Here is a 27,214-nt window from a genome sequence, read left to right on the forward strand (position 1 = left end):
CTGCAGCACTCTGAAACTGAGAGGCCACCCTTGCTCTAATTCAGATAAAGGCAGTGTCAAAAAAACCCCCAGGGTTTATTCCGCGCTTCCACACCACGTGGGCCATCCACAGAACCTGTGCATGGATTCTCTTCCTTGAGCCATCAGGTCTTGGCTGTGGCTTGAGTGCCTCAGCACAGTACCCAGCCACAGACACAGCATCCAAAATTCATCAGCTTTCAGTGAAGCCACAGAGAGAGCAAGAGCCGGCATTTCAGCAGATCTCCCACTCAAAAATATCCTAAAGTAGCAAAACCAGCAGAAGTCAGCTTTGAAATAGCAACTCTGAAATGCATCTACAGAGGCAATGGCAACATAAATCTAAAATGGACACACATTATTGTGCAATTTGGCTGTTTGGTCTCAGGTTGGTGGTGTAACAATTCAAATGTCAATACAATAAACAACTTGATTAAGACGAGTGTCAGTCCATTTCCTTAGAAAATCTAAATTTTTTATTATACATACTGTATTACACTGAAAATACGTACCCAAAGACAGAATATTTTGAATTTACAACTGTACAAAAAAAAAAAATAGAAAACATACGGGCTATGCTATAGATGTGACATTTTACAAAATGACAGTTTTTGTTAAAGGCACCAGATTCCCAGAGGGCTCTGGCTTAACATTTTTTAGTCTTTTTTCTTCCAGTCAGATCTTACTATGAAAATGTGATTCACCCTTAAACTGTGTAATGTCAAAGTCTCAAGATTTCTTTCACCTGGACAAGTGGTCTGCACTTTGACACAACTCAGTGAGAGAAATGACCAATTCCACATGGAGATGTCAAGTAACTACCAAAGGCTCCTCCCCACTGCATCCTATGGTATTGAACTGAAAGATTAAATGGCAAAGCTAACAGCCAAAATCAGGTTAACCCACAAAATACAGGTCCAATACCAATGTTAACTGTACTAAGCCTAGACTGGTTTCTATGGAGATAACTACAGAGCACTAGAGAGCAAAAAAATGTTCTAGTGACAAGTAAGATGGAATCTGTGTGTGATCATAACTCTTGCTCAGCATCCTTCTTGGGCTCAGCTTCTTTGTTACACTCATTCACTCTTTCTGGTCCTCACAGCACTCATGAACAAAAATGGAGCCAACAGAAACCCAGCACTTCAACTGTAGGAGAAGTTGTTAAAGCAGCCTGGGCAAGCACGTATGTGCTCTTTCTCCCCCTAAGACCAAGTTTGGCCAGGATAGGGAAAACACAAGCCACTTCCATTGCCTCTTTCTCCAGTATTCCACACTCTAGAAATCGAACAAGCTAATTCATACCACGTCTAGGCTTGCACAGACAGGGGCTTCTCTACAAGTAAGGGCAAAAGAAACTGGGACATCCTCCTTGCTGAGGAGCAGTTCAAGCCCAAGCCTCAACAGTTTGGGTTTGCTATTTCCTAAAGCTTCATGCTTGGATAAAGGGAAGAGGAAAGGACACAAGCAAAGCTCGAAGAACTACTTCTCTGGTCAACTTCTGGGTGCACCTGCGAGTCACTCCAGAGTCAACGAGTGTTTGGTGTAACCTTACAGCACACACTGAGCCTCAGCTCCAGAGAACACATCCGAGTGACTGAGTGTTCAAGACAAAAAATATCAAGTTCCAGGGCCAGATTTTGTTCCGTATGCAACAAGTCCAGTATATTGGAATTTCAGTGTTGATGTTGCCCTTTCTGATTTGTCTGGCATCATTCCTACTTTCAGAACACTAATTTGAAGACTGAATTTGCTGAACTGAAGAGCTCTATGTAGTTTTACTCCTTACTGTATCATTTTAACAATGTTGCAAAACCTTCCCTTTGTTTAGGCATTTAAAAACACTTTCTACATTCACAGATCAAGTTGAAGTAATGCTCTGATATTGAGGGTCATAAAGTCACTTTAAAAAATAATTTATTTTTGCAGTGTTGTCTCGTTCTAATGACTGAACAGAATTAAAAATATACTATAGTTCTATTTAAAATTTCCATTTATTGCATATGACTGACTTTAGACAAACAGGCCTGGAGACCAACCGGGTTATGCAGCAAATACAAACAGCAGCATGGTTAAGCTTCCTACATACTACTGCACTCAAATGACTCCACTGCATCCTAGAAGGGCTTCTTGAAGAGGAGAGGGGCAACTGCCTCCACCCCTAGGTCTGAAATACAGACTTCTGTGCACCAAGAAAGTTTAGTGAGGGACTACAATGACTCTCAAGGAAGCCAAAAGAGCCACCACACAGCAGCTCCCGACCACCACACAGTTCCACAAGTCTTTCATCAACAGTTTACAGTGACAGTACATGCCCCTCAAGCCAATTTCCTAAATGCTCCTTCTTAAAAACTGTATTTGATAACTGTTCCTGCTTGCTAAATAAGCTGCAAGACAGACAAGTATCATATATGTTTACAGAAAACTGGTCTTCACAAGAAAACTTCAAAATCTGAATGCAGACAAGAAAAGGAATGTCACTTTTCTTTAAACCTTTCTTTTTAAAAGATGAATATTTTCATATTCTATCCTTAGCCCTTACCATGTAACACACTAAAATCAAATAAGTTATAACCATGATAAAGCATTCTACTGAACTCCTAAAAACTAAAACTCACTACTCATCCTCACTTGTCAGGTTGGTTTCTAGCTGTTTATAAAGAAAAGTTGCAATCAAAATTACAATCTACATTGTTTCTGAAATGGGGTAATTACGTGGAGGACAGCCCCAATGTGACAGTTATATGTGATTAACTTTCACACTAAAACATGCACAACACTCCTTAATGGCAGCAGCTACCATCACATAACTGGCCATCACAGGAGCTACAACATTCTGCATATTTGCTTAAATAAAGTTAAGAAATCTACACTTTTGGTCACATCTTAAAACACTGTAGAATACAGGGGTTCTTTTATTACTTATACTTGCCCTGTCCTGTTGGATAGTTTATTTGAAAAACTAAAATTAAAATGCAATAAAAATTCCCCAATAAAAAACAAGACTCTAATCAAATCATCTAGATGTCTGTTAGTATACAAATGTCCTATGGGATTTGGTCTGCTTTCTTTTCAGAGAAAAAAAAAAAAAAGAAAAAAGCCTCATTTTGTCCTAAGAGTTCCACTTCAACATGAACCTCTAAGTCAGCCCCAAGGTACCTTCTCAGCACCACATCACCACTCTGCTACCCATCTTTGTATTTCTTCCTTCTAAGCAGCATTCCCAACCAAGCACAGCTCCACACACAACTACTGGCAGAAACCAGACGCTGAATCCAACTCTCCTTCAAATGATGAAGCCAAGTCTCCCAAGGAGCAATCCTGACTTATGTACACAAGTCCTCTCAATAAATGCCAGCTTTGTTTGTACTATTAAAGCCAGATTACACCAATGGTGTGAACACAGTTATAAAGATAAAAATGTGCTTCTACTAGCAGGGGACAAGTATAAGGCACATTTATATGCCAGTATAATTGTGGCCACATTAGCGATGATACTGATAAAACTACACTGGTAAGAACCACAGCTACAGTCATTCAAAACTTTTTGGGTCAGGGCATGGTGATCAAACACATTATGACTGCTCAACCAAACACAAACTAACACTGCCTCAGGACAAAAAAACTACTACTTCTTCTCAGATGTATGTCTCAACCATTTCTAGGGCCATTTCTAAATTAAGCTTCAGTTGGTCTTGAGTGGTTTCCTTTACACCCATGTAAGTTATGCTGTGCAAAGGGTTTGCTATGCTAGAGCTTCAGATGGACTTCAACCCCAAGACTTCCATGGCAAAGAGCTGTCACTTCCAGGCAGTGACAAGCCACCACTACTTCTTTAATTTCGACAGGTTTTTTCCTTCAGAAAGTTATGATACTTAGTTTCTCTCTATCTCAAATAATGCCAAATACAGATTAACACATGCTGGGCATGTACACTGACAATATAGCGAGTTAGCAAAGCTGCTCAATCTCATCCTATGACCCAAGCACAAATAAGCTAAACATACAGTGGGTACCTTTAGACACTGACATACCACCTGCAATAGTTCTACTGCAGCTGAAATACAAAGTAATCAAGCACTGACTTGTGGTGCTTCAAATGTCTGTTCTTATGACAGAACCCATGTAGCCAAAGAAAATGTTTTTACAATAAAGATCTGTGCCCTCAGTTAATGGTAAACCATGAAGGACTGTGCAGTCGTCTTCTCTTCCAGCACTAGGCAGTGAACTGCTCCCATCTGTAATCTTTTTCAGCATCTTGAACTGTAGGAAAACAAACCACAACAACGTCTCCCCGTCAAGATCATCTTTCCCTCTCCCAAGATTAATAAAAAAAAAAAAAAAGTGAGTTTGACCCCATCTTCTGTGTTCACTGAGCCCAGTTTGGTTGAAGAGCCACAGCTTCTATTCTGGAGGGTAATAAGAAATGTACACACGAATGCCATTTTGTACAGTTGACATACACTATGAGCTGGTTGACTCTAAGCTTGATTTGGTCCAGTCTGCTGTTGCTGCATCTCTTAGGAAACATTAGTTATAGGTTTGTACTTCTTGAATCTGGTCCATTCACCAGTAGCATAGTTCATTTCAAAGACCGTATCAACCAACATAGTGGTGCTGCCCGTGCCATCTGCCTTTGGTAAATCTTCTGTATGCTCACTGAGTTTAATTTGGATGATGTCACCTTGCTCTTGGCAAGGATTCTCTGCAGAAACAAGAACAGAAACAAATTATACATTTCAACACTCTATTAGACAAGTTAAAGAGCACTTAAAGGGGTTCTTATGCTTAAAAAACCCAATACACAAAAAACAAAGCTCAAACCCCAAACTGAGCAAAACATAAAGCCAAAGATCTCCCTCCCTCTATACTCCACAGACTGAGCTTTAAGGATAACAAAACCAGACCCCAAAAGATGAAGCCCAAGGCTAAAATAAATGGAAGAATAACAGAAGGGGGAGTAAAACATGCCAGTGTCATTTCTCTCTGCCTTGAGAGTCAGAAGAGAAGCTTATATTTGAATAGGAGTTGGTAAACCTGAACTACCAGACTTATTTTATTTAGGATACATTTTGTAGTTAAATGCCTCAACAACTTTTAGCTGTTCAGAAAGCCAAAACAGCTTCACTGAAACCACTCGTCCCAGACTCAGTTCCATGCCAGAAGAATATTAAATGTTACACTCCAAGGTATTCAAATGGTGTTCATGAATATCAGTTGGCAGTTATTTACCCACCCTTCAGAAGGTGCTGACATTATTACTGAAGAGATTCATACTGATATATTCTTTTCTGTATGCGTGAATATATCACACACACACTCTTCCAAAAACACTACTTTATCTTACATTACAAAAAGCTGTTCATGTAGCTATTAAAGTACACTCTCCTGTTGCAATTTGAAGTAGCATCTAATACTAAAACCACCATCATTAATGCAAGATACACCAAACTTAAAGTCCAAGGATCACCACAGTAACTCTACCCTGGTCGTCTTTGTTAATTTGGATTATTGCATTAATCTAAATGTATGAGTCACATTTAGGCTCCAGGGCTCCAGTGATAAGAACCCTCAAATACCAAATTAGAAACCAGAGCTAGTGCAGATGATGGAGTTCACTTAAGGACTCTTAAGCCCCTTCTCATTTTACATCCGATAATCTTGTAGGTAAAACAGCTTTGGTCTATCAAGGCCAATATATAACAGGATCCAGCTATGAGACAGCTTATCTCCCTGTGATTCACAGCCCCAGTGGTTATCTAAAGTCTGAGACAGCAGTTGCTAGCTTCTAAAGCAAGGAGCTAGCCAACAGGTTCTGTACTACCCAGCTTGTACCTGGACTTGCCACAGAAGAATTTACATTAACTGCTCTTCTAGACAGTGTAGCAGGACCCAACCGGGCTGTTCAAGGTTGACCAGCTGCCTTGTTTCTCTTCAACCCCAAGCTGTGATTTTACATTGTGTCCAGTTATGTGTATATCGTGTTCAGCAGCTGTTCTGACAAACTGTTTGATTACGGGAAATAGACCCTGAAAGATCCACTTCCAGGTATCCAGAACTATAATCCATAAAACCCTGTACAGTCCAGAGCAAAGGAAGGAGTCCAGCACATACAGGCAAACCTAAAGCCAAGTCTTATTAGCATAGCATTTCTAAATGTGCATTTGTGAGTGCATTGCAGATTTGGGTATTCAGAAGCAAGCTAAATTAGTCTCAGTACATACCTCTGGATCCTGCCATGAATCCAAGTATAAGAGCCTTTTCTGGTCTTGTAACTTTGTTTGCAGTCTTGAACATTTCCTGTGCAGCATACATTTGCTCCCTCTGCAACAGATACAACAAATGTCAGTTCCAGTGGAGAGACACTGCCAACAGGGACCCCATTAATAAGCATAAAAGAACATGGTGAATTTGGTAGGACCTACAAAAAGTAAACAAAAAAAAGCCCGTTAACATCAAGGCTTCCTCCTCTTTTTTAATATTTGCCCCTAAGACTTCCAGCAGTGACAACTGAATTCTGAAAGCAGAACCCCCCCACACCTTTAAATAGTTACAGAAACATGTGAGAGACTTAATGTTTACATTATCAATCTTGTGTCCTTTATGGCATAGGAAAAAAACAAAACACAATGCTTCCTCTACAGTCCAACAAACCCAGGCTTGCAGTCATTTCAGAGAATTTTCTTTTTTCTTTAATAAATGAAGTAGAGATACTCTAAAGAAAAATTCACTCAGCTTCTTAAAGTTCTGACCTTGCAAGCCAGGCTTATAGATGTGCTTAGCAAAGTCTTCAGATCAGTTCCATCTTGAGTTAGTTACCTACTGACCTTCAAGCATGCACATAATATATACCCACATACCAGGAATAAGATGCCTCAGGACATATAATTGCTGTTGAGTTTAGTTTCCTCCCCACTCTCAGGCTTTGAAAAATGTGTGATGCGGAGTGACAAGAACAGAAATAAGGGCTTTCACCTTAGAATAATCTATTGATATATTTTCTCCTACCACAGCAATGACAGGATCCTTTTAAGCAGTTTACATTATGTAAAACTGGCTGGGCAACAGATCTGGAAATACACCGCTCTCCCAAAATTCTTTATAATGAGTAAAACAACATAATTTTCCATTGCAAATAGAAGTAAATAAAAACATCTTACTGCGACATTAACACTGTACAACTAAAAATGTTGAGATTAACATTAAAACAGCGATGCTAAAAAAAACCCCCAAAACATTCTCATTATCTTTGGTTATAAATAAAGCGGCCTCAACCACCCCACGATCCAAAGGCCAGGAACTGCCAACATACTAAATGAGACCAATAATAAAAATTGGCATTTTCCAACCTACATCAAAAGCACCAGTCAAAAAGAACCTGGTTTTACTTACTGTGAGGGAGAGGCTTTTCTTCGGTGGTGGCTGTTGCTGAGTTTGGGGGGCCACTTGTGGTGCTTGTGCCGCAGGGGAGATGGCAGGAGGCGTGGTGGGTGTGAGGGGTGAGGTAGGTGTAGCTGCAGGTGGATTAGAGTTACTGTTGTACATGGGTGTTCTTTGCTTGAACTGTGCAGGAAGAGTTGTAGTAGCATTGGGAGCTGCAGGCTCTTCAGTCTGTCTGTTAGTCTGCAAGGCCTCTCGTGAAGAGCCAGCTGCAAAAACCAATCAGGATAATTAAAAACATAATCCACAAATAGGGATTAGCATTACCAATGGCCTTTAAAAAAACCCTAAAAATCCTGATTATTCCATTTTAGCACCGTGATTCAATATGCTAATATCTACATGAAGAATTTAAGAGCTAATGCTTTTTCCACTCAATTACCTTTAGCAATAATTAGACAACAGAGTAATTAGCAGTCCAATATGGATTACACTATATTTAGTATCAAATTTTATGTTTAATGGATATCAGACTTATTAAACTGAAACTGCTTTATTTACTGCTTAGCTTATATTGCTGTAACAACTGTACTCTGATTCTACCAGGACTATTGCTGTATTGTTGTGTAGAAGCAAAACCAAAAATATTCCAGCAGTTTTTACCTAATGTAGCAACAGCTTTCAAAGGAAATGGTAACTAAGTCTCAGCCAGTAACAGATACTGAAAATATACTTAAAGAGATGCCAGAATTAAATGTAGTCTTCACAAATCACTCATTATTTAAACACTAACTGCTAAAAGCATTAAACCCCACAATATTGACAAGCCTTAACTCCGTTCTTTCTCAGAGTTGATCCATTCACCTGCACTAAGGAATCTACTATTCCAAACCTGGCTGCAGGTGGAGGGAACTTAGGAAATCTCAGTAGCTTGATCACACAAGTTACTTGTCCAGCCAATGGTAACTACCCAGTGGACACTCACCAGTTACATTCTTTTGCAGCTCTTTGACACAGGCACGGCTGTTTAAGCACCTGTCCCAAACCCTATGGGGTTTAATCTGACCTGTTCACACTGGGTTCCCAGCAGGCTCTAAGGCAGGTATCGATCAGAGCTATCCTGGCACCCTTCAGATCAGATTTCAGAGAATGAGAGGTTTACAGTTCTCCATCTCAGCACAGACACAGCATTGCTTTAACAATATGACTATTATCCAGTGGATGTGAAAGGGGACAGTGAACAACTGAGAGGACAAACATTTGTACCAATTAGTTACTCCTTAATTTTGTACTGTTTGATTACCAGCTTCTTCTCTTGTCATAATAACTGACTTGCATAAAGTAACAGGGTTTAATTATGGAGCCTCAGATTATATGAGACCAAATCTGTGGATCTTCTGTGTGCATATTATATCAAGGGAACAGTTTTATATTCCTTGTCCATAAGAAAAGCTAAATACTCTATACTCCTAAAATAAAAATAGAGAACAGACAATAGGGAATTTTAAACTAGACTTTTCCTGCTGTTGAACACAATGCCAACACTCTGGAAAATAGTACTAGCTGCTGACACACTGATGTGCTCTTGGCTGTGTTCCTCCTAGAGATGCCAATTTTCTGCCAGAGAAAGCTGTGCATGGACCTTCAGAGAGATTCTAAACTGTTCAGAGGCCAAGTGAAATGACTGGGGTTTGCACACGCATTTTTCTGTAGCAACCAACATCCCACAGCTCACAAGCAAAAGTAAAATTGATGTATTAAACTGAAATGTTGGTTCTCTGTTAACAACCAGACCTGGTAATGAATCCCAGTCATGCACATCTGTGAGTGCAAATTAATACACTCCTTTACGACTTTACACACAGCAGGGACGGAAGAGTAAAACCAAGTGGGTTAAAATAAGAGGTGTAGAAATAAAGGATTTGTACAAACTATTTTCTACTATTGGCAATTTCCTAGAATTGAAAGTAACATAGCACTTTTTCAAAATATGCAGGAGCTCACAGATAATATCACAGCTATTATCTATCAGACTGCTCCACAAAGGTAAAAGGAAAATGGATGGCTTAATTCTAGACTGTGTGAAAGCTAATGTGCACTTGCCTCTCGAAATAAATCTGACTCTTGAAAGCAACTGTTCTGTAAGTGCTAGCATACGAATGTTTGTATGGAATATATACTCCAGACCTATGTTTATTACTGGTGTCTCTTTAGGGATTAAAAAAGCTGGATTTTCTATTACAGAGTAAGAAAAAAACCAAATCAGTAAATCGTTTTACTTACTTAACTAGCAGTCATTTTAAGACTTAAAGCCAACAATTACATTCTTTATTTAGGTTAAATGACACGTCTGGTTACTTCAAACCCAAAGGCTGGGTTCTTCCAATGGATTTTTATACTGCTAAGGTGGAGTTTCACTAGAGGGACAGTAGGTTTATAAATAAAATAGCAGCTAGACAGCAAAACTGTACAGAGTTGGAGGTAGTAGGTCCTAAGAGCAAAAATGAGTCTGTTACCTGGCTGTGTTTCAGAGCTTGGGATATAGGAGGAAGATGGCACCACGCTGGGGGTAGCAGGTAAATAACTTGTAGAAGGTAGTGCAGGCTCATTGTTCAATGAGCCAAGTTTCTACAAAAAGAAAGAAAATAAAGTGTTAAAGCCATACTATATATTTTGTGTGCTGTTTCTGAATTTCAAACACAATTTCAACATTAGTTTTATTACAATATTCCTTTTGGGAACTCAGTTACTGCCTCCTCTGTTAGGAATCCTACCTAACGACCTGTTCAATGCTAACTTTCTACTTCAGACATTAGAAATTTGTGCAGATGGTACTCTGTAAAGAATTACTCTGTAGAATTAAGTGATCTTCTGTCTGGGTAAACATGCTCTTCACTATTAGTAAGCAGAAATCTGTGTTCATCCATGGGCAGAAGACCTACTAGAGTATCACCAAGAGAACACAAAGGCCTCTGGGACATAAGCAAGCAGAAGGCAGCAGTAAACAGCTCAGGTAAAAAACCCTGTTCCCACTGGAAAAGGCAGTGAACAGCAACACAACGGATGCCATGTAAGATCAAGCCGAAGAAAGCCACATTTTGTACTTAACTATACACTGCATACATAGTACAGTATCTCTATCAGGATCTTCACTGTCCAATCCAGCCTTATAAACATAAGGGGGTGACAGAGGAAAGAAGTTTAGGGAGAACATGTCTAGCACACAGATAATTTAAGGTAGCCTTACTGGATAAATGATGGGCATCCTGTAAAATGTGGGGCTTGCTAAAAGAAAGATACTCTGAGCATTCTGCAGAAAGACAGGCAATGACCTTCACTGCTGACTCTGGCCTAGCAATATCTGCCTGTATATTGTTTTTTGGCGTGTGTAACATGCCAAGCAAACACTTTCTAATTCAGAAGTGGGGGCAGGACATAGAATTCTTTTAAAACCTATGTCCTGACAGAGAGAAAGCTGCAGGACAGTTTCTATACCATACCATACCTGAAACAGGAGGAAAAAAGCCTACACACAACTCCTCCCCCCCTCCCTGACTGAACTACTTCTAGCAACAGGTTCGCGTTTTTTTGGGTGAAGAAATTATGTAAAGATTTTTATATAAAGAGGCACGTTTAAAAAAAGTGAGTAAAATATCATTACAGTGTTTAGCTGTTTTAGAGTAGCATGCATCACGGTTTGGTTTTGGGGTTTTTGTTTTACTAGTTGGTTTTTGTTTGATTGTTTGGTTTTACCTGTGTAGACACAAGGCCAGCAGCATAATCTGGGGTAGCATTTTCTACTACTGTTTCTTCTTTGGCTTGTTTTTCCACAACTTCTGTATCTATTGCATAAAAAAACAGAAGTCAGTTCAAGAAAGTTTTCTGAAATATTGAATTAAATATACTTTTTAAACAAAGATATAAAAATGCATTTCTCAAAGTCTGCTAAAACACGATTAAAGAAGTATATGCTGAAATAGATAATCTCCATATACAATTTTATAATCAAACCAATAATGAACTGAACCACAATGTGCAAGATACAGTAACTGAGTGATTAGGCAGAACTGGCTAATTCTTTGACATTAGCAAGCATGAAAGCCCAAGCAACAACTTAATTCCAAATACGGTTTTGCTGATGTTTTGTTTGTTTTGTTTGTTTGTTTTTTGTGAAAAATACAAAAAGGTTGTTTTGTAACAGCATCTAGTGCATCTTCTTGATATGGTTAAGTAGAGCACTGCACTGCCACTTGACTTAAAAGCATGATATCAGACACTACTCACTTGCTAAGATCTCTCAGCCAGAATTTTGAAGAGTGTTCCAAGTTTTTCCAACATTACTTTCAATTAATTTACTTCTCTAGCCAGTAGAAGTAAGCAGAATATCTCAGAACAATTCCAGTACTGAAGCCACTCACACAGCTCTGGGTTGCCCAAAGCACAACTGATGACTAGCTCAATCCTTTCCATGGCTGAGTTACTGGGCACAAGGCAAGAGGAATGGGAGCACTGAAATAAAACAAGTGAAAATCTTCCCCTAAAACATCTTTGGGTTGGTTCACGTCATCCTCCTGGTCTTTAAAGTTTAGTTTAGGCTAAGTTTTAACAAATTGAGAACAAAATGGTACTGCAAATCTAGATCCTGTTTGCAGGTAAAATGATAGCCTTTGTAAGAAGAATGCTGTACCAACCTAATGTCTTTCGTCTTCTCTTTGCTTCACGGCCAGCACCAACCATATCCAGCTCAGAGATATCTAGAAGCTAAAAAGAAAGAGTATAAAGAACTTAATAACCATTGTTAAATGTATGCAGTTTAAATATCGTCCTTAGCTCTTTTTCTTTAATATATTGATATTTAATTCAAAACAGCACCAGAAACTCACTTTAGATGAGGAAGGAGAACTGAGCAGAAAAAACAAGAGCCCAAGAATGAGGGCACCCACCTTTACTCCCCTTTCTTTGCGCAAGGGTGTTCTTGAAGGAGGAATAGGAGTTCTGTTTCCAGAAGGACTAAATACACTTGGTGCTGAAGTACTCCTGAATGGAGCTTGTTTTGGTATTCCTTTGAGTGGTGCTTAGGGAAGATCAAAAAAAGCAACAACTGATACACACAGTTACGAAAACCATATTTGAGTTTTTCAGCTTTTTCCCTTCTTAATGCATTCCCTACCTCCCCTTTAACTTCAAATGTTTATAATGTGGAACTGTCTATAACACACATGTCCCTCAGAGGTCAGATTCGGTTTTACCCTTCAAAGAAGGGGTAAGAGCTGATCTCTAGGCTAATGCTTGCAACCCTGTTCTACTTGAAGTATTCAAATGGGTGCACTCATAGCAAAATCTACTTTTCCTACACAAAATCTACTTTCTTAGCAAAATCTACTTTCCTACTTTTTCTACTTGTAAAAAATAAACTCTGAACACATAAAATGGTATAGGACATAAATGTTTTGAATCCAATTATTGCCAAAGTTGCTCTTTGAATTTCATGATCTGGTTACTTGGTAAAACTCTATTTAATCAAAGATTCTCAGCCAAGCTTCTGCAGGGCTAAGGCCTCATATCTACTGAAAAGGTAAACGAGTGTTTCACACAGGGGTTTGAAATTCTAGAGCTGCTGTTTGCACAAGAAGCAAGGACCCAATTTGGGTCTACAGTGCAAACAGAACACCTGCTGTCTCAATCAGTCTCAGCAGAATCAGCTACCCTTGTAAGCAGCTGTTTTCCCCCAACTCTACACTGCTGCCCTTTACCTGATACTTAATGCTACTGCTAAATACAGCATTCTTTTACTTACCAAAAAATTAGGGACACATATACATTATCTATCAGGTCTCTGAGCCTCCTGAAAATCTCACCATACTCTTTAAGTTGACGATAAACACAGAACTTTAGTTTGATGTTGGAGACTTTGTATCCCTCTACATGTTGTACTGAAAACCCTTTCCCCACAGGACAACCCTCTGACTCATGTGAGTACATTCCAGCAGAGCAAACCTCAGCTGGTGCCCAACTCCTATTTCTAGAGACCACCTGGCTCCAAAGGCCATGTCTAAAATCTGGCTTTATTAGTTCAACAGCTAAACAGAATGCCAAGAACTAATGGTCATTTTCTATACTGGGACAACTTTTAGTTCAAATTACAACCAGACTTTTTGCGTTTCCTGCATGAACGTGAGGCCAAACTTTGGTCCTCAAAGCCACATCTTAAGTAGCATCAACACAAAGTACTTCATAGCTTCTACCAACAAACCAAGAAATCACTCAAAGTTTCACATCTCAGCATCACACTGGCGGCCAGAAAAGTGATGTGGTGGCCTGTGCAGTGATTTAAAGTATGTAACTAATTTTGAGTTCTCCTCTTGCTTCTAGTCAAAAACTTATTTGAAAAATTCAGGAGTTGGGAAACTTCAGCAAACAGTTGAAATCTCTTAATATAAAGCTGAAGAATCATTATAAATGTCTGTCATATTCAATAAATAGAAGTCACTGCACAGCCTTGGCTGCAGAGAACACACCATCCCCCTTCTTTCTCCAGACAGAATTATACAAATGCAATATAGTTTCAGTCTAGTTCACAGCATTTCAAAGAGCACAGCAGACTACTGTGATCCACTCAGCTCCCTTTTGGAGCAACATGGCTTAGTCAGGAGTTATTCCTGGAGTGATGCAAATTAAATTCCTACCAAAGTCTACAGGCATGATCTGGCTGCATACATTTTAGAAGCACGGCAGATATACTTGCCATTTAAAAAAACCTCCACGCTCTTGTTCTTTCTGACAAAACATGTCAGAAATATTTAAATATCAGGAGAGAGGGAGGCAGAAAGGGAGAAATTCTTTGCTTCAAAAACAATTAAGTTTTTGTAAAAAACAGATGGTAATTTTATTCTTCATCAAGACCATTTTATCAGATTTTCTTTCTGAAAAGGGATGGAAGTGAGCCATACTTGTTGTATCTATCTTTTTGACCAGTCCTCTGCCTTTGGCATGGAAAGGCACTCCTGCAGTCTTCTTGAGCTGTTGTGCAGTTTCTGTTGCTAAAAAGAAAAAAGCTTTAGTTATTACAGAACCTGTGCTGAAAAAAAGCACATTGCTTCTTATAAAAACGTTAACTAATACATAAAGAGAAGGGAATAGCAACAAAGAAAGAATTATACTTTAACTAAAATCCAGGTCATTTATGTGAAGTTAACACAGTATTTGGAGAAAATGCAAAATCAATGACTATGCAACTGACAAGGTGATCTGAGCTAAAAGAGATTACCAAAATAAAATAATTTCAATCTCTGTTGAGTAAATTGTCTAAGTTACATATAACATCATAAAAAGTTACAAATCCTGTATTTAACCAGATCAACCACTCAAGTCACACGCAAGAAAGTAGCAAGCTGCTGCAACAGAACAGCAGCTACAGGAAGCTATTTTAAGATCACTCAGTTCAACCAGCTACCAATAAGTCCATGTACACATATGCTGCCTTTTTTTTAGTGAAAACCTGCTTGGCTTTCACACCCTATATAGCCAATACTGAGCAAAAGGAAAACATTAATTAGCAGCTCTTGCTCCCTGTTGCAAAAGCACAGGGCAAAATAAAACTGGGTTCTCATTTTACTTTCGTTTCAGAAGCTTTAACCAACGCTGTCCCTCACAAGTCCTCACATGTTAAATATACCCCTGAGAGAACTCATCTGTGCTTTAAAAAGCCACAGCTCTTTGTATGCCTTGAAATCTGAACAGCACTTAAATTAAGATTAGAATTTTAATGTAATCATGGCCAGGATGACTTGCACCTGCTCCTCCACACATCAGTCCAGAAAAGAAAAATTTAACCAAAACTCTTGTAACAGAAATTTTTAGTGTATATCACCATGTTGGAGAATAAGACTGAATATAAATTTTCCTTTCACCATTCAATTTGCTACACAATCTTAATACTACTACTTACACTTCTGCAAGAGTTCAGCTCTGAGAGTGGCACTTTTAGGTTTCCTTTTCAGCTGGAAGTGTTTCACTGGGGGAGTAAGTGGCCCAGCTAGTGTTGTCAAGGCATTTTTGTTTAAGTATTGGCATTCCAACGGCAACATAGCTGAAGTTTCACATTCACTTACTGCATAAAGAGTTAACACAGTACATGGGTATTAGCACCTCTTGACAGCTAATTACAAAACATTTTACAACTAGACTGTACAGGTGGTTTTAAATTTTAGATTACTTGTTTAAACACCAAGAGTAATTTAGTTCCAATTATTACACAGTGTGTAACCAGTTATTAGGATGTTTGTTTTTCACATTAGCTTCATAAAAGCTTCCATGTTAACTATACATAGGTAAATTACAGGAATCTGAAATATTCTACTGTTGTCAAAAAAGATAAAATTACTGTATCTCGGGTTCCTTAAAAATTACACATGAAAAGGAAACTACTGAATAAAGTCCAAATCAAGTGTGAACAGACAAATGATTGTTTGTTTAAAATAAGAAAATGTTTCCACCTCCAAGTCATTTTATTATTGTTCTGCTGCAATCCCAAGTCCAAAATCATGTCTGCCCATTTATGCCTGAGGGCTTTTTCTAGGCAGTTTGCTGAAATAAACCCAAGTATGAGTAGTTTTGCATCACCATTTACTACACTGCTTGAAGCAGCAACTGTGCAAGTGCCTGGACCCACATTTTCAGCTGCTGGGCAATCTGCAGCTATTTGGACACTGGCACCATAACTCTTCCTGAGGTCAGTCTCCCTCCAGCACCTATCACCTGTTGCCCACAGGACTGCCAGCAGAGGCAGCCCACCTGCCTTGTGCAGCCCGGTGCTTCCACACACACAGCACTGTCCACACAAGAAAAACAGGGACTTGCTGTCTTCTTCAGTACTAGGACATGAGACAGCAAAACAGAAAACCCTCTAATTATTGCAGTCAGCCAGTTGTTACCCATCAGTGCACGCACAGCCTGTCTGACACTAATGAATCCACATTGTGTGTTGCCTTGCACCAAGACCCAGGGCAATACCCGACACGTAAATTCTGATGATGTGTGAAAAGACATTTTAGGAAGTTACCATTCCTCAAATATCACAGTTCCCAGTCCAGTAACATTCCATGTCATGAACTGTAGTAATTCAGAGACAAGACATACTGCTTGTCCTGGTACCTCTACTGTTACGATAGCAAGACTGCAGATGAAATGACAGGTTGTTCTTGAAAAAAGGCACCATATTTCTGCAATTTTCACCAACAGGAAGGGCTTACCTTTCTCTCTAAGCTCTCCTAAAATATCTTGAACATTGGGATTCTGTTCTTCAAGATCAAGGTTAAGGGAGCCAGTATCTGGAAAGGATTTTAAAATATCAGCTACCATTAAGACCCAGGGGTCTGAATCCAAGGTAGCGAGCTGGATAATTTCAGTCAGTGCCCCTTTCATCTAACAAAAAAAGAAAAAGAAAATCAACCAATTGGAAACAGTTTTAAACAGGTTATAGTTGGATTTATTTTAAAAAGACACTAGCATAAACATGCACAATGTTTTACTACTGGGGAAGGGAAGAGGGAGATTGTTTCCACAAAGTTATACATTAACTCTACAATTAAGTAAAGAATGAATCAAAGTAATTTTTTTCCAGTGCTTTCAGCCAATCTTACCCCAGTTTGTTTTGAGCTTTTGGCAGCACAAAGCTTTGTTAAGCACTGAACATTTTTACTAAAAGCAGCAGGTCAAATTCTTAAATTACTGTCTCCTTATGTTCTACACTCATACTCCCAGTGTACCCACACCTTCTATTCAGTGACAGGAATATCACCTAGAATACAAGTTATTTAAACAGGCATCTAAATGAAGATGTGCCCCTTGCTGAGCTACAGTATAATTAAGCAGACAGACCGTATCTGCATCGTAATTAAGCCCTCAAAATAATATCTTTCAGACTAATCAAAACTGTATTGTTTGACAAAAATTATGCATTACATAAATAAACACAGGACTCTATTATGTCAAAAGTACAAAGATTTTCCATCTACCCAGAGTTTCTACAGTCAGAAAAGTTAATTTTCTTTATGCACCTATCTTGAAAAATGCTAAGTAATGCATAAGATGAATTTAAGAAGTCTCATTGTCACAGTAGTTTTTTTAATTACTGATCAACATGTCTGTTGGCACTATGAAATTAATATCAAGGTGACTACAGTCAGGGTTTACACAGTGAATCTCTTAAATGAGTGGTTCACTTCATTCACAGGTAAGCTGAAACCCTTAAAGACTGAACACTTGCTTTTTTAACTAAGTACATTTTCATGTAAGCATTACAGCATTAGCATCAGAGAACTAAGATGTTTGAGATGTACTGCATGTCTATCAAGTCACAAAACATAATGGTAAAATTGCATAAAGTAGTTAAACATACTCTATCTGTATGATACTAACACTGAAGAATGTACAAGCAAGTATAAGGAAATATGTGAATTTTTATTTTTCACAACCCATTGTGGCACATACAGCTTAGTTACAGTGTACATGCTTCTGAACACAGGAGGACAAGAAACTCATCTTCACCTTTATGCTGTATTCCTTTCCCTTTATTTAAAGCCAGTCTTTTTTTACATGAGAACATTTAATCAAATAAGCTTACTCTACTCATACAACTTTAAGAAAAAGTTAAACCTCTGCTCCCCATTCCCCCCATCCACTTTTAAACTCAGAAGCAAACAAACACTGACATTTCTCAATTCCTTTCACCCACACGATGTTATTGGCCTCTCACTTTGGAAGGGTTTACAAGTCCACTATAGAGCCTGTTTGTCCTTCACCCCCTGCATGTTCCAAGGCTCACAGTAACGTGCTTGTGAAACGAACTGCACCAGTTCATCCGACAGAAAACCTGCATCTCTCCAGCTTTATGCTCAACCAGTTCATTGGTGTGACTGACTGCAGACACACAAACACCAGAACCACAAAAACAGTGGAGAAGGAAGGACACTCAACATGAGCCAGTTGCCACTGATTTGCTTTGGGTTAAACTGAGCACATAACCAGGACCACACACTGTTTAATGCGTTGTCCAATTTAACTGACGCACACCCGGTGGAAAGAATCCATCTCTGAGGTCCCAGCCTTCACTATCCTCCACTGCTCATTTCTTTTCCAGTAAATGTAAGCCCACCATAACCTCCACACAGACTTCTCACTCTCTCCAACCTAAACTGCTCATTGAAAGTCACTTCTACAGAGGAGAAGGATGGCTGTGAACACCATCAGAACAAAGTCTTTTATTCTCCTGTCCATCCTTCAGGAATCAAGGTAGTGATTTATACCGAACACCCAAAAACCTAAAACATGCCATGAGAGCTAACCCATTTTTATAGCTTTTATAAGTTTTTATCTGGAAACCACTAATGCAGGTAAGTGCACAGAATGTGATTTGCTCCCTCAAAGCAAACTCAGGCAATAGCTAGAAGAAAGATGTCTCCTGTATCCTCACAATTTACCCTTCATACCTGCTTCACAAAACTCCTCTTTATACCAAAAATTCACAGAGCTACATGCCTATACCGTGTAAGTTCCTAAGAGCTCTTGTCTGGGCATGTTGCATCCCCACTGTTCTCAGGATTAAAGTTCAGGCAACCTATTTATGCCACAACCCACCACTATACAAGCCTTTGGTTCCTTCAAGAAAGGAGCCCAGAAACAACTTGTTTTCCTTGCACTGGGCAAATAACATTATCACAAGGCCTCAAGGCAGAAAGAATGTGATGGAAGAGCAGTCACTGTCATGCACAAGGAAGCAAAGCACATTAACTCGTACTGTGAGCTAACCAGAGACCTGGCCTGAATAGGGGTTTGCATTTAACAAGCCTGGATTCAAGTTTTGACTCAGGTTTGTCTTCAAATGGCAACTTAAAGACATGTTCCCACTTCACTGCTCAACTGGCAGCTGAAAAAAATACACTTCATTTGTGGTTTGAGAATGTCTGAAATGAAACTTAAAATAACAGGGAATCCTACATAGAGTTTTTGGGTCACTTTATAGAGCACAGCCATAATCCCAAACTCTTAATTGTCTAAGATTGCAACACTGGGTCAGTAAAACTCCCTTTAGCTCTAACCAGCATCTTGTTAAGCATGAATGTCAAGATCTGATGCAACATGTTCTGGCATTTTTCTCATCTGAAACTTAAGCATCTCAAGTATTTTTCTCAGCCTGTTGGCACACAAGAAAAAGCAAAGGGCACGACTAGAAATATCTAGCAAAAAAAGGATCAGGTAGGATGGAAAATGTCTGGGAAAAAAGGCAGATTAATAATGGCTGTGTAGGAAGAATACACAAACAGGACTGTGGGAAGGAGTAAAAAAGGAAATGTTACTAGTAAGGCATAACAGGATGGCTCTGAGATGACTTCTTGCAAAGAATTCCCGTTCATTTGCTTTATATTATGCCCAAATTAATATATGGGACTATACATCTAGAGAACTGCATCAACAGGTGGCTAATAAACAAAATCAAGTTTTAATCTTTCAGGGGCCATAGAGGTGATATTTAATAGGTATCTGTATTATTACTATAGAGCATTTTCATTAAACTAAAAGCATTGGATTGAAAGTACAGTATTAATATTTACACAGTACAAAACAAGGATGGATCAAGTATCATGATTGTATGTGGTTTGCATTTTAATCATAAAAAAGAGTAGAAGTGGCCAAGAGTGCTATTAGATTAAAATATACTGTATTACATCACAGAATAATTAAGAACACTAAGTGCAGGCCAAAAAGATGCAGAGCAGCCTGTCTGTTCTGAACACAGAGAAAGGGAAGTGTCATGTGCCCTCTGACTCCTTTGCACCAGTACTCCACAATTCCCACTTCCATGGGTAGGTGACTCCTGGTTCACATAAGCCAGAAGGAATAAACAGTTTTGACTTTTGCTCTCTTGCAGCTACTGTAATAAAAGGGCAGGCCCCTGCTGGGATAGGGATCTTCCTCTCAGGATAATTCAGAAAGCACAGAAGCACAGTCCTGATTCCAAACTTGGTTGTAACATCACAGTCTAACCCTGAACAAATAAATTAAACACTGGCACAGAAAGAAAAAACTTGCATTTGCCATTGTGAATCGGGTTAACAAGACTATAATATACAAAATAAACAGAAGTAACTGTTCTGCCAAATTCACAACTGAAACTCTGGTCAGCACTAGACTGAGCTTTAGGCATCATTTCAAATAAGTGCAATTATCTAGAAAAAAATTAAGCAGCTGAAAAGCTGGGAGGCTGAGAGATTCAGGAGTTCCCAAGTTCTGCCCAGAGAATTACAGTGGGAAAGGGTATTTTTGATAACTGCCTACAAAACACAGCTCAGGATGAAAATGAGAGCCAATTATTCTTACTAGTCAGCAGGAACAAACGCACAGTAATGAGGTTCCCAGCGTGATAAAAAAAATGAGGTTTATTACCTATCCCACAGGAGTATTATGAGGATTAAGTCACTTATATCTATATAATATTTGTAGTGTTGAATGAAAACATTATGAAAATCGAGAGATATTACATATGAGGAAAAAAACCACTTAAGTGAAGGACTGAGCTTTCAAGAGAGCTCATTGAAGATTCACTTGTCTAGACTGAAGCTTTCACAGAGATTTAGAAAGGACCAGCAGGAATTAAATCCCTTCTAAACCAAATACCACCACAGTTTCCTTGATTCCCACATAACTTTCTACTCAAATGTCTTCTCACAAATGGTTTCCATGTTATCCTAGGCCTTGGTGAAACTGCTATCGTAAAGAAAACAAACAAACTCCAAAAAGAGTTTAAGGAGAAACAACCAAGTCGAATCTGTTATCTAGAGAGGGGAACATCTTTTAACATTTAACATATTCTGTACCCACTGTCGAGGTTCCCAAAGCTTTATAAAGCTGATGCAATATATTTTCCGATACAATTAAGCTTCCAAATGCCAGCTTAGTGCTTCTTTCCCATGATCAATACACCCTGGCACACGGCATGGAAGGCACACATGTGACTTTCCAAAGAGACTCATTAAGTACTCTCACAGTTGAGTTTAATCCCTTTCAGATATGGGAGTGATTTCCAAATGCCTAAATTCATTTACAGGCAGCTACAGGTACCCTGTCCTGGTGCACTTTTGCTGGCAGGAAGACACCACATCCAGCACTCCACAAGACATCGAGTAGGGGCTGCTGCAGATCCACACTGAACACAAACATATCCCTCTGTTTTCTGGGTATCATAGGCAAGACACTCAATGCCAGTCAAGATATCAAAAAATCTTAACAGTAAGTTATGTAACAAATCTCCACAAATGCAACTATTTTAGCAAATTCACCACAAATGATGAGTGTCTGATAAGACAACATCCCTTTCTGTCAGCAGTTTGTTACATCAGCTATTTTTACCACCTATAGAAGGAAGTCTATAATGATAATAGCAGGCTACTAGCGATGTTAAGGGTTTCTGACTCATGAGTTTTTCCATTTTTAACCACTTTTTAAAGCCTTTCCTTCCAGTTTAAGAAGAAAAAAAGGAAGTCACATCCCTGAAATAATTAAGATGCTACAGGTAGATCTCAATCAAGTATGATCTGTTTACAACAAAGGATGAAATTTGTTATTGAATTTGTGAACTCTACCAAACTGAAAAATTCCACAATATTTTGTTACAGCAGTAACAAGAGCTTTGTATTTGGAACATTCTGACCACTTAAAGGATACACTAAAAGGCACAGCAACTACACACACCTTATCTCCACAGCTAACAAAAGCACAGATCCATCCTCCTCAGAATTGCTTTAAAACGTGGGGTTTTTTTACCCACCCAGTGAACACTCTTGTAGCATTTCAACAAATTATTTCAGTTTGCTTGAATGCTGCTCCCTCAAACAATTGGCATGAGTGTTATTTATGAAGGTCTCTAAGCTTTTTGAAGCTCTTTTCAATCTAAAACTACCACTAATTTGATAGCCTTTTCTAAATACTGCATTACTCATTTCTTCCAGGCTACTTGGATTTTCACACTTACTTCAGAACAATTTTGCTAACTCACGAGTTCACACGACCTCCCATCCCCCCTTTCTGGCCTTGGTTATTTTGTTTGTCCAAAATACAGCCCCATTTGTCACACACAAGGGTGACAGCTTATGCACTGGACGTTAATATCGTGGTTAAAGAAAGAAAATAAAAAAATCAGCATATACGCGCCAAACAAGAATTTTTTTTAAATTGACACCAGTGTAACAAAGTGAACAACCACTCAGATGCACGTGGCAAGACGAGCACTGACGTACACTAAATTATTGCTTAAAGGTGATGTTTGTCCACTTTCAGCTTAGAAGTGCACAAAAGCTGAGCATACAATAATCCAACTTAGATACCACACCCTGCCTAGTATATATGTGTATTAAGCCTAAGCAGCAGCTGTGTCCTAGCCAAGAAAGAGACTGGTGCAAGCACAGCTGAGAATACCCTGCACAAGGGGAGGACTAACTACACACCACTTCCATGGTTGTTACCAGGAAACAACACCTTACACGATGGAAGCAGGAGAGGGATTCCTCGAATGTAGCTGAAGAAACTTAAGATTTCTAATCGTCCTCCAGCTATTGCCCCAAAACATCCATAGGTGAGAATAAGCCAGGTACGGTCCAGGGCCAAGGGAATAAGGTTGCAGAGCCAGCTCAGACTCGAGCCAGCCAGTTTATTGGCCGGGGTGGGAGTGTAAAGAAAAGCACCAGCTGTTCCCAGAAAGGTGAAGAGAAGCAAACAAAAAGCATGGCAATTTTCTTCAAGAAAACCCTGGCTCCAAGAGGGTGGGGAAGAGCCCAGTTCAGCGCAGACCCCAGATCTTCCACTCTCAAAGTTTCAGCACTTGCTGCTGTCCTTCCTAAAGCCGAGATGTTCGACTTGTGACACCTACACAGCTGCCAGTGCTAAGAAAGGAGTGAAGGAAGCTCCTAAACGATCTCGCCTTTCTGTCCTAGCCCTACAACAACCACTGCCTCAGAACAGCTCTCTCCCCCAAAAAGCACCCAAAAGTGTCCTAAAACACAGCCCTGTGGCGGCACACGATGGCTCGCACGTCCAAACTACTTCTAAAAGACTAATGCCAGCCAGGGAGTCCCCAAAGCGCAGGAAGAGAGGAGGAGCAGCAGCAAAGCTCCCACTCCAATCTCTCCTTTATCACGGGCAATCTCAGCGCTTCCCCTCACACCGAGGACCGAGTCCTCCCCCTCCTCGTCCAAGAAAGTCTGCAGGGGAGAGGCGGGGATGGCTGCGGGGACCAGCCCCACCACACAGCCCTGCCCGTGAGGGGCAGCGGCCGCTCGGCTTCGTCCCCCAGGGTCTGTGGGGGAGCCCGGGGTGTCCCCTCCCCGCAGCCTCCGTGTGGACAGAAAAGGGCGGGCGGGGGAAGCGGTGCTGGCGCCGCTGCCTGCTCATGCCATCTCCGATCTCTTTTTCCCCCTCACACACACCCGCGCCCCGCTTCGCTGCGGCTCCCGCCCGGCTCTCACCTCATCCACCGCCCGCCGGGGCAGGTGCAGCATCCCCAGGAGCAGCTTGAGCTTGACGGCCGAAGAAAGGCCGTGGAAGCAGAGGCGGATGTTGTCGATGACCGAGGCCGTGAGCAGCGAGGCGATGCTCGGCGGCGCCCACAGCTCGTCCGTGGAGCCCAGTTTGTTGTGCAGCCACAGGCCGGTGTCGCTCTCCCGCATCGACGCCATCTTGGGAGCGGGGCGAAAAAAGAGGGGATTCTCGACGGGCATTTTATGAAGGCACCTAAAGGGAGGAAGGGAGGGGGTGAGGACCCCTGCGGGTCGCCGTCCTGTTCGTAAGCCAAAATGGCGGCGCCCAATGAGGTTGCGCTACGGAAGGCGGAGGCTCTGCCGTAACCTAAAATGGCGGCGCCCACCAGGCGGAAAATAGCGAGGCTCCTCTCATCCCTCGGGCAGATGCAAAATGGCGCCCGCCGCGGCTTTTCTTCCGTACTGCAAGATGGCGCCGCCTCACCGCAGAGAAGCTCTTCTGTCAGCCCCCTTATTATCCCTCACAGCCCGCCCCGACTCCTCCGGGGCTCTCCAGGGCCAGAAAGGGTCGAGACCCGGGAGCGGGACGCCGAACCTCCGCGGGGCCGGAGGCGGGGCTCGGAGGCAGGGCTTCCCCTCCCGGAGCCGGGCCGGCCACCGCACCTCTCAGCACAGCGCTTGGCGGAGCACCACGGCTCTTTCCCTCATGGCCCCGAGGGCGGGTCACCCGCTTCCCTGGCGCCCTCCTGCCCTTGCTATGGCCGGACCGTGTTCCCACCCAGCACCGCCCGTAGCTTATTAGCGTTAAGGCCCCCTTAAAGTGCCTCAAACCGCCGCCATGTGCGCTTTAGACGCTGTCAGCCCCGCTCGCCAAGCCCAGCTCCGGCCAGGCAGGGAAGCCCCGCCGTGATGCTGCGATTTGATAGAAGCTGTCTCCCTCACGATTTTCCCCAGAGTTTTGTGTGCTGGGTGCTTTAGCGATGTAGGAGGTTACCTCAGTGTCTGAAGCACTAGGGGTAGGCACTCAGAAATTGGGGTTGGTGTGCATCAGTCGTATTCCCCAGCGATTCGACTCATTATTATTTAAATATGAAAATCAATTGCCTAAATCCCGGAAGACTTGGAGTTTTTCAAGTGCAGCATAAACGTTTAAGTTTGGTGTCTTTCTGGTTGAAATCAAAGTACAGGCGTTGTAGGAGTGCGTAGCAAATTCGCCTTCTTTCTTTCCCTAAGTTTTTGAATGAAAACATTTTCTTTACAACGGTCTTTCTTTCAAGGATGTCGCCTACAACCTGATTTCTCTATGAGAGCAAACCAGTTGTTGCCGAGGTGCTATATTTTTCCTCAGTAAAGAATCGCAGAATCATTAAGGTTGAAAAAGACCTCTTGAGATTATCGAGTCCAACCACTAACCCAGCGCTGCCAACCCCACCACTAAACCATGTCCATAAGTGCCACATCTACACGTTTTTTTAGACACTTCCAAGGATGGTGATTCCACCACTTCCCTGGACAGCCTGTTCTGATACTTAACCACCCTCTCAGTGAACAGATTTTTCCTAATATCGAATCCAAATATGGCATTGTGGAGTGTTAGATTTTATTCTTGTTTTGACTTTTAAGTAACATCCAAAATGCTGTGTCTGCAGCTCTTAGGTGCTTATGACTTCTGTCAGTGTGGAAGTGTTTTAAAGCAAAGGGTTTCTATGTGAATAAACTATATATTAGTTAGTACACTGGGAATTTTTTTCCGCAACTAATCATGCATTTAGTTGGAACTATCAATGTGTACTCAAATCTGATTTAAGACAAACCTTTTGTATGAAGTGAGCTGACATTTTAGAACAGCAAAATTGAAGTTGAAGCAGTTTGTGCAGCACATAAACATCCAGAATTTCTGTTGACCTCTATCTTGGTATGTTAATTCAGTACGTAGCTGTGGGGGAATTATTTATCCACAAGTAGCTGTTTGTCTGTTATTTTATGCAGAAAAAAATTGTAACTAAGAGACTATGGTAAATGATTAAATTAAAAACAGAATAGGAAATTAGTTAAAGCAAAAGATTTAGAAAATAGCTGTAAAGGAACTGTATTAGTTTAGACATATAGTTAACATGTAATTATCACTTATAACCTTTATCCAGCCATTTACAATAGGCACCAATACTGGTAACACTTGGGTATGTGCTTAACTGTAGTGCAAAATCCCACTGAGTTCACTGGAACTATTTGTTTCATGGCAGGAAAGTGAGCTTTGAATTACCCATGGTAGAGAGTGTGTGTTCTTGTACCTTCCATGGTCCCTCATAGACTTAGGTCTGATTTTACTTAAGAGTATGGACTCTGCTGTGAGAAAGCATTCTGAAATATAAAAAGTGCAAAGTGGCACAATTGTGAAAAAAACCCACAAAAAACCAACAAAAACCCAACAAACAAAACCAACCCAAACTTATTGGTGAGACACAGTTTAATATTCCACCCTTAGCTCTGCCTTCTGCTGTCAGCTACTTTTGAAAATGTATAATCCATGATATAGGGTAGTTAAAAAAAAAACCTAATTAAACAAGGAAAACTAATGATATTCTCCCCTTCTACTGTGAGGAGAAAAGTAACCACCTCCTTTTAAAGGTGAGTTGGGGGAGGTAAATCAGAGAACATGTTTGCTCAGCTGGTTTTCTTCAAGCAGTAGCTAAAAGAGAGTTAACCTGGTTCGTGAGGTGGCACAAACTCCACTCCAGTTCAGGTGGACTGGACGTTTTGGACAGGGTAGCTCTGTTTCAGTAAAATTTGTGTGGGATTAGGCACTGGCTTTCCCAGGCATTGCCAAATGCTGATGAAAACTGAGGAAGGGTTATTACATGCTTTCTTTGTTCCTGTGCTTTCCTCGAGGTATCTATTTTTGGACACTGTCAAGTGTTAAAACACTGTACTGCCTGGCGGTCTGGTCTGAGCTGCTTTGATCACTTCTGTGCTCTTATCTGAAGTGTGACTTGCAAGGGGAACCTATTCTGTGATATGTATCTGGAATAGAAGGCTTTGCATTGTCAATTTGGCTCCAGTCCTATCATCTGCAAATTTGTCCCTATCAGCTGTTAACTGAAGGGGCTTCAGACACTGTGCAGATTAAGACAAAGTGCTGTAAGAGCTTCTATCCTGACAGTTACTTGTACCTTAACTTTCTGTTTGAAAAGAATAAAGCTTTTTTTTTTTAATTTAAATTTTGTTTAGCTTGTATAGTGATTTTCAGAGTAATAAAAAAAGTTCTCATTCCTCAGGGATTCTTGGAG

General features: G+C 40.5%; 1 protein-coding gene across 1 annotated transcript; it reads right to left on the minus strand.

Moving 5' to 3' along the window:
* Positions 1-471: 471 nt before the first annotated feature.
* Positions 472-24,362, minus strand: NELFA (negative elongation factor complex member A). Its single transcript, XM_027662704.1, has 11 exons — positions 23,916-24,362; positions 16,650-16,821; positions 15,347-15,508; positions 14,349-14,438; positions 12,342-12,472; positions 12,090-12,159; positions 11,152-11,240; positions 9,915-10,026; positions 7,411-7,667; positions 6,243-6,342; positions 472-4,723 (listed from the first exon to the last, which is right to left on the minus strand). The coding sequence occupies exons 1-11, from the start codon at positions 24,165-24,167 to the stop codon at positions 4,539-4,541; spliced, it is 1,620 nt and encodes a 539-aa protein (XP_027518505.1). The 5' UTR covers positions 24,168-24,362; the 3' UTR covers positions 472-4,538.
* Positions 24,363-27,214: the final 2,852 nt, after the last annotated feature.

This window comes from Corapipo altera, unplaced genomic scaffold, assembly GCF_003945725.1.
Source record: "Corapipo altera isolate COAL_440 unplaced genomic scaffold, ASM394572v1 95, whole genome shotgun sequence".
In the NCBI taxonomy this organism is placed as follows: domain Eukaryota; kingdom Metazoa; phylum Chordata; class Aves; order Passeriformes; family Pipridae; genus Corapipo; species Corapipo altera.

Excerpts from the sequence above, each read along its gene's own strand:
- NELFA (XM_027662704.1), bottom strand. The coding sequence starts at position 24,167 with ATGCCCGTCGAGAATCCCCTCTTTTTTCGCCCCGCTCCCAAGATGGCG. Across the intron at positions 15,509-16,649 it reads AGGAGAGCTTAGAGAGAAAG|TAAGTGAATGTGAAACTTCA; the intron begins GTAAGCCCTTCC and ends CTCTTTATGCAG. Across the intron at positions 10,027-11,151 it reads CTGGCCTTGTGTCTACACAG|AAACTTGGCTCATTGAACAA; the intron begins GTAAAACCAAAC and ends TTCTTTTTGTAG.